Here is a 16520-nt window from a genome sequence, read left to right as displayed (position 1 = left end):
GGATATTCAAGTAATAACGGATGAGAGGATATTTACGTAGTCACGGCGGAGAAAAAAGATGTTCGCAGTTCAATCAGATCATTATTCTCAAACCAAACTTATTGCAGCCTTTCCGCAGAAGACAAGCCAACAGGATTCAGAAGCTAAGCCGAAGGATTAAACAGCTGTGCGGTGCTACTGAGCCAGTGATGCCAGTAGTACCTCGGTGGTGTAACCAAGTTAAGCTCCGCGGGCCCAGTTGAGAGTTCCACCACCCGTTCTGTCCTCGCCGCCGTTGTTTCCTTGACCACTGCCCTGCGTCTCGTTGTTGTCCTTGCCCTTACCCTTATTACCGCGACCGTGAGCGAGCGGCTTCTGATTCTTGGGTTCAGGTCCAGTCCACCAAGTGCCGAAAATCGCCGTAAGGATCTTGTGAACCGGGCTGTGGTCGAGGCGCTTGCGTTCGCAGTCGGGGCACAACTGGTGGGTGTAGTAGCGGAGGTTCAACGGGGCTTTGTAGAACTCCAGGGTGTGGTGATCACACTTATAGCGGAATTCGAAGATAGAATTGAAGTTGGGGTCCTTGGGGTTTCCGCGGGGGACCGCCTGAAGGGACCGCAGCATCGGGATCGGGTTGTAGCGGCTCGAGCTGCCCTGGTACGTGCTCTCCGTGCCGGTGCCGGGCTCAGAGGCGCCTTCGACTGCGGTGGAATCCTCGGAAGGGAGGAAGGGCGAGGGCGGCAGCGCCGGAAGAGTGTGGTGGCTGCTTGGGCTCGTCTGGTTGATGCTCTTCTTCGAGGACTCTGAATCAGGCGAGAGGGGAAGAGGCGGAAGGTATCTGTCGCTGCTGCTGCTTGGGCCGGCCTGGTTGACGCTCTTCTTGACTGGGGTGGAGAAAGGCGACGGAGGCAAAGCCAGCAGAGTGTGGTGCCTGCTGGGGCTCATCTGGTTGACGCTCTTCCTGGATGGCTCCTCGGCGCCTTGGTCCGCGGTGGTGACCGGCATGATCTGGTCGTAGTCGTCGAAAGTTGCGAACGATGAAGACTTCGTGGGTGGTGAGGGGAGGTGGGAGTGTGTAGATTTTTGTATTTTGAAGGGTGAGGTGAGAGAGGAACGGAAGGAGGAGTGGGGGAGGAAGAGAGGGAGTTGAGTCGGTGAAGGGGGCAGAGGTGGTATGGGACGAGAGAAGAAAACCAAGTATCACCAGCTACCCTCCTTCAAAGGTGATGACATCTCTGCCACACGCAACACCAACTTCACCATCACTCGGTCGGAACACGATTTCTACTCCATTGCAAACCCCGGGCTCGGCCAGACATACGCCGTTAAGGAAAGGAATCTAAGCGAAGCCCTACGCAAGCAAGAGTCGCCAGCAGCCAGTCGAGAGCCACCCGCACTGTTGCCCTGCTCCCGGACGACCAGATCGCAGACGGCTGGATAGGTCAAACTGGTCGCCGGCGAACTCGACGATCCCAGAGTCGAATAGCCAGGCCGTGCCACCAAGTACAGTAACCACCTCTCCGGCCTACCTCGAGCGCAGAGCTCCGGAAAACGAATGCCCTGATGCGCGGTCGTGGTGCTAGCAGCCCAACCGGCCCAAGTTCTAACCATCCCGCGCAATACGCTGCTCGGCGCATGGGCACTATGCATGATGGAGGGCAAGGGAGGGAAGACTGAGCCATCCGAACGAGATGGGCACGGGCGGGAGCGCGAGGTTGTGGCAGTCTTCGTGGGGCGCGAGGATTTGACGGCCGGGGAGGAGATGGCTTGGGAGATCGGTGAATCTTGGACCGGATAGCAGAAGGTGCCCACGTGGACCGACTAGCGGCGGAACGGATGAACCAGGCATTACCGAACGGTATGTCTTCATGATACATCCAATACGGTATCTCGGAATTCTATCCAGGGGAAATCGGGGCCGGGGGAGAGACAAGGAGCCATCTTCAGTCCCGCAAACGTTGGAGTGCGCATTTCCACTTACACCACTTACACCGTTTTACGCCGGTCATGAAGGTCTCTTCGATCCCTCAAGACCCAACCGGATCCGCGGATGGATGAAACCGTCTAAACCCCAGGGCCAGCCAAGGGTTCGAGAGTGAGAGTGTGTGGGGTATGTACTCGAATTTTTACCACATAGCCGGTAGTTGTACTGCGTCTCCGCCAATGCGTCTGCAATGCGTCTGCAATGCGTCTGCAATGCGTATTGTAATGCGTTGGGTTGTAAAACACGTTTATGTAGGTAATTTGCAGTGTTGTCAAATGCGTTATTTTAGGTACATAATTTATTAATCTGTGGTACTATGCTCCTTGTCCTTCTTCCTACAGTTGCCTGGCTGCATACCGCACTGCCACCGCCGCGGATAGCACATCCTCCCCGTCGCTGATAACAGACTCTACCCACCATGGATACCACAGTCTTGTCGCCAGTGCCCTTGCCGTCCTTGCTGTTCTTGGCGTCCTGCGCTGGCTGTCAGCCAAGTTGGTCTTCCCACACTGCCCTTACCGCCGATACCACACTGCCCTTACCGCCGATACCACACTCTCATCGCCGGTGCCCTTGCTGTTCTCCCGGTGGATACCACCCTTCCCCCGCCGCGGATAGAACACTGTCCTCGCAGCGAATGACTCGCTGGCAACGTGGCGAAGTGATGGAGGAGCTGTCGGGAGAGGAGCTGCCTGTGAGTGGAGCTATCAGCGAAAGGAAACGTAGTGGGCATGGCGGGGTTGACCAAATGAGGAGGGGGACTTAAGCTAACACCCACAGGTTTTCTTCTTCTTTCTTGATCACCATCTATCGAATAGACGGCTAACCTCCCATCTCCGCTCCCTCCTCTGTGTGTGCTCCCATCCTCGTCACGCCGGTCGACCTGGAGAATATTGGCACAGTGTTGATGTGAATGTATGTATTGACGGTGATGTAAAGACAGTGTACGATACAGAAGTAAAAGAGAGAGTGTACAAAAGGACAAGTTGTGATAACGAGTTTAACTTCTTGGTGACGAGGCCACAAACATTGGTGACGAGGCCATAAACCTAGGTGACGAGGCCACAAACTTAGCCACGGTGGCCTACCGCCGCCGGTGCTTCACTAAAAGAGCCTCACCGGTGGTGGATGTGGTGATGATGATAGTGATGAGAGAGAGCGCAGAGTACGGCGGCAGTATACCTAGACAAGAGTACTCCAACGTCACCGTGATACGCATCGCGAAGGCCAGCATCATCGTACTGTCAACATGAACTTCAACAGACTGTCGAGGTCGGGTTTTTATTCGAGTCTCGCGGGTTTACTCAGTCATTCCTACTCGGTGACTGGAGTCATCCCTGATTATTGACTAGAGTCATTCCTTCATTACCTAGAGTCATTCCCTAACTGTGTGGATTGATTGACTCTTCCAATGCTTCCCGGATGACACTTATACGTAACAAAGACCAATACAACAACTTTTCTTCTCAAAGCTACTCCCCGTCTACCTTTAAAGTTTAGAGCACACCTGAGAGTAAAGCTTGGCAGAATTCACGCATTTTTCGGCAATAACGTAATTTTCACGGTGCGCATCTGTCACTAAAACTGTGCAACGCATTTTACGACATTTTGTGTGCAATAAACGCGCGATCAACGCATCGCTTGTACCCTAGGGCATAGACAACGGTGCGCATCCGGACATCAGCACCACCAATTTTCAGCACTCGACTCCTGGAGGAGGAGCTATCGGAGGAAAGTCGCATGTGCTCGACGGTATTCCGTATTCGAGCAGGAAAGAGAGAGATCTTCAATTTATTTCGCAATTCGAGCAAGAAAGTTGCACGGATTCGAGCAGGCCGAGTGACGGCGCTAGCATGGTGGGATGGCCTGGGCCCGAGAGCCGCGATGTGGGTTTTATTGGTGACAGTGTAGGTAGGTAGCTTAAGATGCGAGCTGACCGCTGCCCGGCGGGAGCGGACTATCGTATTGACTCCTGAGTACTCTACTATGATAGTGGCTGATCATCTGGGCGATCTTCTACTCCACTCCAGTCTCTATGTGCTCGAAAAAAGTACCCGTACATCCGGCAGCGAAATTCACGCCGTTCTGCCGCACCTCTACAGAGACTGTCTACGGCGATCAACATCGTTCATCATGGATAATGGATCGTAATCCGTTGCAGCAGTGGAAAACCACACGAATTTACTTAGCAGTACTCGATCCTACATACCACGCCTCCGACTCCCGGGGGCTCTGTGTGTATTGTGTGTTGTTGTCCAGGCGAAGCTGTTTGGTGAACAACACATGATATGTCCGACGACGACGACGAGATATTTGATCATGATGGCCAGAGGGAATACCTAAACCGGCAACCGGTAAAGCACCGCCAGCAACTGTCGCTTCCAGAGGTGGACCATGTTGACGCCTCCAAGGCTCCACCAAAGGCAAGTTGCAACAGCAACTTCACCATCCAGCACATGATCAGTTTCAAGTTGATACGGTAGACTGGTACTCCACAGAATTCTTCTCGACTTTGACCTATCTACATGTTGGCTATTGCCTCTTGAGTAATTTATCCCTTCCGTTGGTGCACCACCAAGTTCCAATGTATTTGCCCACCACGCGGCTGACGCCGGCCTTAACGTCGCCGTTTCTTCCCACGGTGATTCGGCAGTGCCGCAGTCCTCGAGGCTAATGCAATGACTGACCCACACTGCCACTGCCATTCTTGCGATGCGCTAACAGAACGAAAGACGAGCAAAAAATGACTCTCTGTCAGGGAATTGAACCCTGGTCTCCCGCGGACTATCACAGAATGACAGGCGGAAATACTAACCACTATACTAACAGAGACGGTTGTATGAAGGACCTTAAAAGCGCACATCATATAGCAGTGATGAAGAGTGGCAGGGCATTACCTCTCCGCCAACCCCCACGACCGGCGAGCCGCAGTGTCGAGATTTGGACGGCCAGGGAAGTTCCTGCTGATCAGGTATTAGCGGATCATTGTGAGGAGCGCGGCGCAGTAAACATGACTGTAATGCGGGGGGGATGGGAAAGAATCGATCGTACTCCATCGTCATCTCCGTACGACCACGGCAGTTTATTTTACATCGCATGAGGTATCAAGTTCGTCCGCTTCGTCCCTTCCTCCACATACGGTTACACGCCCTCTCTACTCCGCTCCTCCGTCCCGTTCTCGTCCCTCATCCCGTTCCCGTGCGCTCCCCCGTCCCCATCCAAGCTATTGACCGTGCTGTGATAGGAACTATTCATCTCCATGTCACCGGCGCCCGCGCTGATGCCAATCTCCGACGACCTGTCCTTCTCGACCGTGGTCCCCAGTATCCGCGGAAACACTCTCTTCACCACGATGTGCAGACACGGTATCGACGCGCAGATGATTGCCAGGTTGCATTCGATCGCTGTCCAGAGCGCGGGGTATACGACTTTATCTGCGCTTCATCAGCCTGACAGCACGGGTCGTTAGGGGTCCGGGGGGAGGTGGGGGGCCCTACATGTAGGATCGGCAAAGAAGCGAGCAATGTTTGGGATATCGATGAAATACGACATCCGCGTCACACTCGACACCCAGACGCTCCCTCCGGCGCCGAAGCTGGCGTACAGCACCCACCTCTGCCGCCTCGGTACTCTGATCCTCTAGATAAGCTTCAGCGGCGCAAGCCAACAGACAAAGTCCATCACGACGCCCATCACCGCAACCGTAAACCGTATAGGAAAGAAGACTCGGCACGAGCTCTTGATGAACGCGGGTACGTCTTCCGGGTGAATGCCCGATCGCCGCGGACATTTGAAGACGCTAATCGAGAGCGTGATCACCGTCACGAGCGCGTTGAGCGCAAACAGCGTCCAGTAGAACCGGCGCATTTTGGGTGACGGCGCTAAGCGGAGGAGCTGCAGCAGGAGAGAGGCGCGAGCGAAGCCGAGGCAGACGCAGTAGCTGATTTGCGTGCCGATCATGTACTGCATCGCCGTGTTCAATCGGGAGAAGGAGGTGAGAAAATCGGGGAGAAGTACATACTCTGGGGAGACGGGACAGATTGGCTGGGGAAACATCCCACGTGTCGTCCGGTCCCTGCCCGGACGGCCAGACATGTAGATGTCGTCAACGACAGCGCGGCGAGGACAGCGACAACGATGCAGTAGTCATCCCAGCCCACGCTCCTCAGCAGAAACATCCGCCCGTACATCCTGCCGGTTACTATGATCGCCGCAAGGGTTGAGAGGGTGATTATCGAGGTCGAAAGATACGGGACAAGGTTCTCGTACGGGAGCCCATCGCTAGCCATACCGGTGAAGAATGCGAACCGATCGACGAGTCGCTACTTCATCACTGCCCTCGTTCGGGAGGAGGGGGGGAGGAGGGTTCTTCATATGTACGAGCGGTGGTGGCAAGCTTGTACGCTGTCGAACAGAGTTATCAGCCCCCAACGGTGCGAGATGGCAATGCCGTCAGAGTGCCGTGCATTCAGCCGTCCGTGAAAAGGAGATCTCTCGTTCTCTCTCCTACTAGATGGTGGAACCGATGAGTTGTCCGTAGCTTGTTGAGAAGCGTCAGGATCGACATTCTGATCTTCATCCACCCGTGTGTTCCTGACAAGAGCGACATCCCGGGGGTGTGTCGGATTTCGGGGATCCATCTAGTTCGAGTGGGGATGTCGACGAAGAAAACCGTCTTCGCGTTTCGGACCCTTAAGAAGGATGTGGGATGCGCTTCCCTCCCACGTTCTATCGCAACCGAAGTTCGCTTCGATCTCTGGGACTGCACACATCTTTGCGGATGAAACAATCTAACGTCTTGGGGACATGGCTTCGGGGAAAAATCCCTTCTAACGGAGTTTCCCGGGGCATTAATCCACATCCCTGATCCCGCTTGTCCCCTTCGCGTTCAGGTGAAGCTGAATATTCTAGACTCCACATCTCCCTTCAGCTTGTTTTGCCGCGATAAAATAACAAGTCCGTCAACTACACAGAGATACCGGCAGCAAGGTGGTGGGCGGGCGGGGCCGCACTTTCGGGGAGGGTTCAGTCTCCGGGGCAAGTGATCTGTAATTGGTACCTACATAGATACCCGGTTTCAGTTCAGGACCTACACTGACTTCAACTGGGCATCCCAGGGTCGGAAGGGTCTCACTTGTGGAGCAGTGGCGTATCTTCAGAGTCTTTTTCGCATACAGTCTCCAGGAATTTTTGCAGCTACCTATTCTCCCCGTGCGTTTGCGAGAAGCACGGGGACTCGGGAGCGCTGTAACTGGGTATGACATATCTACGTATCCGTCGGTGACAGTATCGGGACTCGGGAAATGCGGCGGCGGCGCGCTGATCGTAAACGAGGATACCTAGTCTTGACTCTTGAGGCAAGAGTCTTGACGGTTGACCGGTGAGAGACCCTCGACGGATACATACGGGCAACTGATGAACTAATTCAATTGACTAGAAAAGCAACAAGAGAGAAAAACAAGTCCAACTTTTGGGAATATGTGTAGTGGTTGAAAATGTCTGATGTGTTGAACAAGAGACCGACACAGAGAAGCACCAACAGAGAACAGTTCACATTCAGCGACCGCATCAGATCCATACCGCCGTTCACCGCTCACCGCTCCCCACAACATAGAGCCACCTCTACCCCCGAATCCCACAAATTACAATACCCACTGTAGGCGTTGATGTCTCCACAACACAGGTGCAGCGAAGCTTGTGTGTACCGGCCGCCAAGCTACTAGCTCTAGTTAGGCAGACAAATTGACACCGGTGCCAATACAAACATGAACCAGCGCTAATAGCTCAGTTGGGAGAGCGTCAGACTGAAGTAATTCGGTCCTATCCAATATCCGGGGTAATCTGAAGGTCACCCGTTCAATCCGGGTTTGGCGCATCAATCTTTTGCTTTCGTCAGGTCGGTGGGATGAGGAATAGTTTTTTTTCATTCCGAGCAGGCAGGAGTAGATGTCGTGGTGCATATATTGGTGGGGTGGGGTAGGGTGAGAGCGGTGAAAGAACGGTTCCTGCGGGAATAGACTTTTATCGGCCTCGCTCGCTCGTTTGGCGGATCAAGTACATGATCGCAGACTGCTGAGTCGCTTACCCGCTGCAGTGCAAATTACATCTCGCTCTTCCGGATCTCTACATAGATCGCGGTGTTGTGGATCGCTTTAAAGTTTCAGCACATCACGTCACGACCCACGGTTGAAACTTGAAAACGTCCATTCCCCTTTCAAACACACATGTGAGTTATAAACAACTGTATTAACCAACCAGTCTCCATATTCTCGAATCCAATCCTCCGGAGCGACCTAAATACGACCTAAACAAGCCAAACAATACAAATTCAAGCAAATAAGAACAATCATTATCATACACCCCTCCTTCACCGTGCGCTACCTCCCACGAGTCCAGTCACTACACAGTAAACTCCTTCCACCCCTCGACCAGCCCATCAGCGAGCTTCGACACGACCGCCCAAGCGGGCAGAAACCTCTCTACCTCCCAGAGCGCAGGGACGAGTGTCTTATCGTTCGCATCGCTCCAGAGACACACGACGCGGCCCTTCATTTCCCCCTCACCCTCGACCTCAACATCCCACGATTCATCCCACGACCTGGTCCAGAGGCGGATCTCGCGCGCGCCGTTGGGGTGCACGGGTTTCCCCATGACCTTGGTGTGCTTGCCAAAGATGCGGATGCTGGTCACGGGATTCACAAATATCAGCTTGCACGCGCGGCTGTTGGCAGGCGTGACGACGAAGCGGCTGCGGGTAGTGGTGAGGCGTGTCGCGTGCAGGATCAGCCAGCCCGAAGGATCGGTGACACCTGGTACAGGCGCCGGAGTGAGGGCCGGCGACCACTCTACCCGTGTGAGACCGACGCGGAGAGGGTCCGGGTGCACGCTGATGTTGGCGGTGTGCGCGGAGGGAATGTAGTCCTTCACGATGCGCGGGACGAAGTCTGGGTGGCCGACGAGGTAGGCGGAGGTGTTGCCCGTGGTGAGGTCGATGGATTGTTGGAAGTAGACCTTGAGGCGCGAGTCGGTGCTGAAGGGGAAGGCGGTGAGGTTGTATATGAGGGTGGCGAGGAAGGCGAGGAATACACACAGGGTGACGTGGTAGCTGATTCGGTGGTAGAAAGGGGAACCGGGGAGGAGGATCATCACTGAGAGAGCGGAAACTAGGAGGTAGAAGGTTAGGGTGCTGCTGCCGTCAGCGCCGGTTTGGTTGGCGGCGGTGGAGAGGACCAGGGCGACGGAGCCGGTAAATATCAGCGGTAAAGGCACCGACAGGAAGAACTGCGGGATCCACACCCAGGTCGGCATGTCTTTACTCCAGGCTTGCTCGCGGCCGAAGACGCCCTCGGAGGGAACGGGGTCCTCCTCTTCCTCTTCCTCCTCCTCCTCTCTTTCGGTGTTCCCGTTGTAGTTGCCACGCCCGTAACCACCGAAACTAGGGGGTCTTCCAAGCCCGCGGGCATTGAGAGGCGTCCGTTCTGTCGCGGCAATTTCCTCGTCTTCCGAATCATCGACGTTAACAGTGTTGTCCGGAATCAAGTCGAGGGGCAGTGTAGTGGGCTTGGAGGGCAACCCGAAGAGCTCCAGTAGCGAGATCCAGGCACAGAGGAATACCCCAGCATAGGAGATGAGCATCCAGTATCCGCTCGCAATATCCTTGCGATCGATGGAAACGGCGACAGCAATCATTATCACCCACCAGAGCAGCCACTGCTCGATGAACGCGTAGCCACGTCCCAGTGCGGTGGGCCGTACAGTGTCTGCGTCCGCACCACGGAGCACAAACCACGCCAAACTCCACCACAGTGCCAGGAACATGGCCCATACCGAGTACTGGCTCGAGTAAGCGATCATAGGATTGACCTTGTTGACGAGGAAAGCGAGGCCGATGGTTGCTCCTGTCGCTATGACGAAAGCGACGGGGAAGCGGAGGAGACCGCGCCAGCCCCGCGTGGTCCGGGGAGCATTCGAGGAACGCGAAGGCTGAGGGACCAACGGGGTGTTGCTGAGATAGTACAATTTGTTGTTGGTGTACAGGAAATACGTCGTTATGGCCATGATCACGAAGGGAACGACGATGAGTGTGATGGTGAGTGCGAACAATGTGTGTATCCGCAAAACAGCGAATGTGCGACCAAACAAGTCGAACCAAACACCGGTATGTCCAATCCCCGCCGGAGGACCACTATCGCGATCGAACTGCCGAGTGGTGTCGGAGGTTGCAGCTTCGAGAGTCTGCAACGAGGTTCCGAGCATGTGCCAGAGCGACTCTTTCGACGAATGCTTGACATCGTCGTCCTGCGTGTGGTATCTGCTCCTCGGCTCCCAGAACGCCACATCCAATCCCCTCATTCCCAGTTGCTCCGTGAAGATTTTGTAATCGGTCTGACTCTTGACCAAGCCCTGCTTGAATCCATCACCGCTAACGACCGTTCCGAACGGACGCTTGCTCTGCTTGTACCATCTGGTCACCTCAGCATCGGTGGATCTGAACAGTGTGGCACGTCCGCCGGCACCAGCACCTTCTAAGTTGAGGAACGAATGCGAAAGGTTGGCCATCGGGTGTATCGACCATGCCGCCGCTCCATTCAAGAAGTCCTCTTCACCGTTGTTGAGCAGTGCGATCAGCCCGCGCTTGATCCTCTTGTCGCCCTTCCGACTGGGATGCGTAAACGCCTGGATGACCTGCAACACCGAGACCACCGCCATCCCATCATCCGTAGCACCATAGCCGGTCGAAACACTATCGTAATGCGCGTTCACCAACACCGGGCTAAGCGACGCGTCGGAGCCGTGGACATGGACGATGATATTCGTTCCCTCGAAGTACACGCTCAACCCGCTCGCCGCCTCGGCGGCGAAGAGCACATTGCTCTCATTATCGTCGACAATCTCGGCGACGCCATCGTAGCCCGCTTCGACATTCCGCTTCACGATGTCCTCGACCCGGTTGAGAAGGTACTTGCGCACTTCGTCGTTGCGCGCCGAGTTGTACGGGCGGAATTCTTTCGTCAGGACGCGTAGGTCCTGCCAGGCTTGCGCGAAGTCGATGCCCCAGGAGTCGAGTTCGCCGTGGGACGCGACGGGCGGCGGGACGAAGTGTGTCCAGAGCAGAGCGCTGAGGATCGCGAAGTACGCGAGGACGCTGAGGATCGTGACTGGCGTCGGCCGGAAGGCGACGGCATCTTTGAGTGCCATCGTTGCGGCGGCAGAGGTGGCGGTGGAATGCGAAGGGTGTCCCGTCCGGGAGGTTCGTGTGTAAGGGTGGTGCTGCTGACGTCAACTATTGGAGGTGGCTGGGGCCCGCGGGCGCAAGGGGCATTCCTCTCTGTTTCGTCGTGACTATTTTGTTTTGTTTCGAAGGTTTTTTTTGTGTAAGGCGTGGGTACTCGATCGCAGTTGTCGGTGTGAGGGGCAATCGGGTTTGAAAATCTCCAGTCTGTGGCCTTGACAGCGGGCGGCGGCTTTCCGTCCGTCCTGGAGCAGCCACCTACGGGAGGCAGGGTTGATGGGCACCAGATCATGGGTCCCCCCATGTGGAGCGCCGTGCGGAGTGCCGATGACGCAATGCACTTCGCGATGCAGTACATACCACCCAGCCAGTGGGGATATGAGGAAAGAAAGAATGCATGACATTGATGCATACGTGATTTAAGTGTCGCTAACTATTCGTCAAAGCTGCGGAACAACTTACAGCCACTCGGGTTGAAGAAATAGAGTACATACTCCAGTCATGATCTTGGATTAGGTGTGCCGGATCAACATGCATAAATGCACAATCTAATCGCGATGATCAAGGCTGAGGATAACTGAGCTAGCGATGAAAATTCCATGATTAATAATCCGTACACGGAGATTCTACATACGAGTGCACGTACATCAGCATTCACAGCAAAAAAGTATTGGGCATCTCTCCATGGCGAATCTTGCAGCCTTTAAATACAAGAACAGCGCTATTCGGTACATCCGATGTAATCGATTAAAAAAGGGTAGACCGAGTGATACCTCATGGTTGTCCCCTGCTTGTCCCACCATCGTCCGATCCTTTTGCCCATACCACTACCTCATTGTTTGCTCAGGCGGGAAAGCTGTCATTCCAGTACTTACTCCTATCAAGATAACCCACCTCTCGACGATGATGATTTTACTGTGGCATGTGAGTAACCATCCTCCCTGGTCCTCTTAGTGAAGACAGAGGGAAAGATATTTTTGGAGGTTGACGAGCCAGATTGTCGTTATCATCCGTAGTAATATCTACCATCTGCACAATGAGGGGGGTTTGTAACAGTGATACCCCACGTAGTGTACATGCAACTGCCGCCCACATATGTGATTCTACTAAGCCGTCGTCTTTCGTGGATAACTTTACAAGTACTAAGTCCACCATTGGCCAATTTGAAAATTAACTGATTTTTAACACGGTATGGGCCAATGCATACATGTATCTCTGTTAGTATAGTGGTTAGTATTTCCGCCTGTCATTCTGTGATAGTTCGCGGGAGACCAGGGTTCAATTCCCTGACAGAGAGTATCTCTTTTTGCCCGAGAGTGCTATCAATTTTAGTGGTTTTGTCTGGAGTCGGTTACTGAGTCAGACGATTAGTTTTACCTGGTACCCCAGTGTAAATATATCAGACTCTTGACAACCGATTATGCTCAGCTGGGGTGAGAAAAAGCATCACGTTGTGTTTTTTTGAGTTTCACAGACAGGACCCAGGGCATTTCTTTCCGTGGAAATTTTTGGTGGTCGTACCTGGGTCGAACGCTCACAGCTTTTTCATCATCTTGAGGTGAGTTCTAAAACAGAGTAGTATCCTGTGCACATTTCGATCACTGGTTTCTTCACAAAACGCACACCTAACCTCTTGGACCAGTTAGGCGATCGCTCCTGCCGAACCGGCGGAAGGCCAAAGATTACACGCGGCAAGATGATCCTATCATGAACAGCTCTGGGGCAGAGCGATTGGAGGGATGCCGGCGGAAGGAGAGGGAAGGAGAGAGATGTCGGTGGAAGGTAGGCAGCACCAGCGGTGGGGGGTCAAACGGTGCCGTATGCTGTCTTAGCCGTCGGCTTCGGCTTCTGCTTCTTCTTCTTGGTCTTCTTCTTTTTCTTCTTCTTCTCATAATCATCATCCTTACCATCATCCTGATAGACGATCAACCGTCACGATTTCTCTTTTTCTCTGTATGTGCTTTCTTCAAAGATTCCGCCTCCGGCCTGGAGGATCGATGGCCCACGAACCGCTCGCAAAACCAGAAGTGACTATGGAGGGCAAAACAGCTTTTACGGAAATGCATTGGCATTCTCCCTTATCCAGCTCGGAGTATTGTAACTCCATGAGGAATTGTCTTGAATAGTTGATCTTATCCTCAAGACATCACTCGTGGCCGTCGTTCGATATGACCCGTCATGAGGACAACTCGATCCGCCCAACGGTATTAACTCGGCGTGCTTCTGCTGTTCGCGCGATGACTTCCTAATGACGGACTTATTACAACTCTAACTATCCGAGACGAATACCGCTGTGCGGTTTACTTTCGGCCGCATCCAAGGATCCGTAATCCCTCGGAGATCTAACGGTTCTCACCTTGCGAGATACCACCAACCATCACTCAGTCTAATCCGCCCTACCACAAAAGAAGGCGATTGAGCTCCCGCAAAAGGAGAAAATATCCAATCTCCCCCTCTACCCGGCCGAATCCGAAGAGCTAATTGTTTTATACTGTTCGAATAATGGACGACCAAGAAACGCCTGCACCCGAACCCACGACCATTCTCGAGCGCTTCTATCAAGCCGGACTTCTTGCGGCAGACAACATAGACTATATCAATGAGATGGTCCGGAACGATCCCACATCTCATAAAAATGCGCCCGCCGATGCGCCCGCCAATGCGCCTGCCGACACCGGCGGCGACGCGGCGGTCGCTTTGGCTGCGGAATTGTGGCCAGATGAAATTCTCCAGCAGAGATTATGGCCACAGAAAAACATCCAACCGCCATTCAATTACATGGCTATGCAATCACCGTCGGGTAATGCTGCTACCCAGGAAAACAACGATCCCGCTCCTCCGGGGGTTTACCCTCCCATATTTGCTCCGAATCCACAGCAACCCGGTGAGTCTCAGCCAATCCTCGCCCCACAGCCGGAACATCTGATCCCACTCCTCCAAGATTTTGGCGGCTCCCAGGGCCCCCAATACATCGACCCAGCGCTTTTGGAACCACCACCAAACCCCGGTATACCCAACCCCGAGGCTGTCTATGTCCCCCCGACGGGCCCAGGCTATGGCTCTCCAGGCGGAAATTACTTCAGACCGGAAGGGGAACCTGTGGATGGTAACCCCGCTTTCGACCCTACCCTGAACCAGCAAGGCGGCACGCCTGCGCCAGGCGACGTATTTAATATGGATGACTTCGAACACCTCTTCCGGGGGTTGGAGATTCCTATGCCAGACGGAAACCCGGGTGACGTGGGTGGACAGCTCCCGGACCTGGGTGGTGGCATGCCAGGCAACATTTTCGAGAACTTGGACCAGTACGGCAATCCTCTGCCAGGCGGAAACATGGGTGACATCGGTGAACAGAACTTGGACCAGTACGGCAATCCTCTGCCAGGCGGAAACATGTGTGACATCGGTGGATATCCTGCCCCGGATTCAGGCCAGGTGAATTTAGACAGTCTGTTCGATTTCCCGACGGATGATGGCGGTCCGTCCGGTGCCGGCCCAGAAGTCGAAGCCCCTTCCACGAGTACACGAGGCAGAGGGCGCAGAGGCCGTAGGGGTCGTGCTGGCCGCGAGAGGCAAACTGGTGGTTGCGTAACGAAGCCCCCGCAAAATCCACCAGCCGGCCATCCTCCACTTCCACCGGGCTACCAAATTCCACCATCGTACCGACGACCGCAGAACCCGCGACAGCCGCCGGAGAAAAATCCGATGCAGAATTTACCCGTCCCGGAAAACCCTGAATTACGGTCGTCAGGCACGGGACAAGGAATTGAATACCTGTCGGCCCGGATTGCAGAGTACAACTTGAGGGTGATGAGACTCAGGGAGAAGCTGCCTGTGGGTGCTGCCGATACTGACGCAATACTTGTGCTGCTGGGCACGGTGCAGGGGATGCGGACTGCGATCGACAGTATGATTACTGCGCAGCAAGAGCAGGGCGGGAACCAAAACCAAGGACCGAATCCAGCCCAGCCGCAGCAGGGTCATAACCCATTCGTCAATCCAGCGCCTCCAGCTCCTCCTGCTGCTCCTGCTGCCCTTGCACCGCCGGCCAACGCCCCGATTGCTGACCAACAATGGGCAAAAGCCCAACGCCAGCCGGCGCCACCTGGCGCCGACCCGGACGTATGGGACACACCCATACCACCGGCATGGGGTACGCCAAGGGGCGAGCTCCGTACACATCCCATAGCGAAATCACTGTGGTGGCCGATTGTCAGGCGGCCGCTGCTGTTCGCGCCGGGTATGCGCTTCGCTAATCAATGGTACTACGGCTGGCTAATAAACCGTCCCGACGTGCACAACAAACACGAAGGAGACGCACGGCATTGGGTTTGCTATTTCTGTAGGTCACCCCTTAAACTCCTCCCCCTTCCCCTCCCCCTGGTTTCTGCTCATACGTGCTAATAAAACAGGTGGAAAATCAATCCCGTACCGACAGATCTACCATGCGTACGCTCACCTCAAAAACCAGCACAAACTCAAGAAGGATGAACTATAAGCTGTGTAGCTGCGACATACCTAGCAGTGCTGGCACATGTACCGGCTTTAAATTGAGAACCTTGGTCTCCCAGTGAAGGAAGACAGGCCGATAATGATATGGTACTCCATTCCGCGCACATCACCGCCGGTGTAATGTTGGCTATTTTCTCCTGGTGTGAAATGCCTTGGAGGGAATCGTGTTGAATAGGCTGCAGACTCGGTCATCGAAGAAATACTAGAATTGAAGGAAGATAAATACCCGACCAGAAGAAGATTTTGTATAAACATAAGTGTGTATGTAAATACTGAATAGCATAGCTGCTGGAAATTTTTGATTAGAAGTTCTGAATCCATACTTCCTCTCAAGATTCCAGGTCCTGTCATCTCATCCGCCGTTTACCTCCGCTCCTTTTCCATGTCCATGATGAACTTCTTCCTCCGCTGCCCCAACTCGAGAAGGCATGTGATGAAACCTCATTTCTTCTCGGACATAATGCCCAGTAGCTCTCTATCAACATGCGTCGTCCAGAGAAGGCGATGGAGGGAATCGGACGGCAGTAAGTGACGTTCGGACGGCGGAATTGCCGCCGCTTAGGACATAGCCGCGACATCAGGGGTGCGCCCGCTAGTGGCGCGGCGTGAAATAGCATTCGCCTCTCCCCAAGTGCGGGAGTGTGGAACGCGCGCAGTCGACTCGGATCTCCGTCGTGATAGATGGAATAGGGTTCGTTGTCGCCTCCCCCTCCCCCCACCCCCGGCTGTATTAGCATTGTGCGGGGTACATAGACTAAGCAGACTAAGCAAACCCGCAGCGTAGCCGACAGTCGCAGCCGGTGCAGAAGCGAG

The 16520-nt window shown here is 54.3% G+C and overlaps 4 protein-coding genes and 3 non-coding genes across 7 annotated transcripts; 2 read left to right on the top strand and 5 right to left on the bottom strand.

Annotated features, from left to right (window-relative positions):
• Positions 1–105: 105 nt before the first annotated feature.
• Positions 106–1122, bottom strand: BZA05DRAFT_451453 (uncharacterized protein; the record flags this gene model as incomplete). Its single annotated transcript, XM_051487440.1, has 1 exon — positions 106–1122. A coding segment is annotated over one exon (903 nt), but the record flags the coding sequence as incomplete, so codon positions are not given.
• Positions 1123–4710: 3588 nt separating this feature from the next.
• On the bottom strand, positions 4711–4795 carry BZA05DRAFT_t155. Its single transcript has one exon. It is a non-coding gene; the product is annotated as a tRNA-Asp (tRNA).
• A 195-nt stretch (positions 4796–4990) lies between these two features.
• BZA05DRAFT_435735 (uncharacterized protein) lies at positions 4991–6735 on the bottom strand. The gene is made up of 4 exons (XM_051486378.1): positions 6025–6735; positions 5636–5926; positions 5461–5602; positions 4991–5397 (listed from the first exon to the last, which is right to left on the bottom strand). The coding sequence occupies exons 1-4, from the start codon at positions 6250–6252 to the stop codon at positions 5105–5107; spliced, it is 954 nt and encodes a 317-aa protein (XP_051339903.1). The 5' UTR covers positions 6253–6735; the 3' UTR covers positions 4991–5104.
• Positions 6736–7736: 1001 nt separating this feature from the next.
• On the top strand, positions 7737–7838 carry BZA05DRAFT_t162. The gene has a single exon. It is a non-coding gene; the product is annotated as a tRNA-Phe (tRNA).
• A 325-nt stretch (positions 7839–8163) lies between these two features.
• BZA05DRAFT_395592 (uncharacterized protein) lies at positions 8164–11459 on the bottom strand. Its single transcript, XM_051483452.1, has one exon. It carries the CDS (start codon positions 11159–11161, stop codon positions 8363–8365), a length of 2799 nt encoding a protein of 932 aa, XP_051339902.1. The 5' UTR covers positions 11162–11459; the 3' UTR covers positions 8164–8362.
• Positions 11460–12407: 948 nt separating this feature from the next.
• On the top strand, positions 12408–12492 carry BZA05DRAFT_t163. The gene has a single exon. It is a non-coding gene; the product is annotated as a tRNA-Asp (tRNA).
• A 3032-nt stretch (positions 12493–15524) lies between these two features.
• On the bottom strand, positions 15525–16399 carry BZA05DRAFT_25113 (uncharacterized protein). The gene is made up of 3 exons (XM_051480027.1): positions 16075–16399; positions 15934–15992; positions 15525–15883 (listed from the first exon to the last, which is right to left on the bottom strand). Exons 1-3 carry the CDS (start codon positions 16322–16324, stop codon positions 15674–15676), a joined length of 519 nt encoding a protein of 172 aa, XP_051339901.1. The 5' UTR covers positions 16325–16399; the 3' UTR covers positions 15525–15673.
• Positions 16400–16520: the final 121 nt, after the last annotated feature.

Source organism: Tricharina praecox (assembly GCF_024521635.1).
Source record: "Tricharina praecox strain CBS 144465 chromosome Unknown BZA05scaffold_10, whole genome shotgun sequence".
Lineage (NCBI taxonomy): Eukaryota > Fungi > Ascomycota > Pezizomycetes > Pezizales > Pyronemataceae > Tricharina > Tricharina praecox.
Note: the sequence above shows the minus strand (reverse complement) of the source record. Positions and strands in the feature narration are given on the sequence as shown.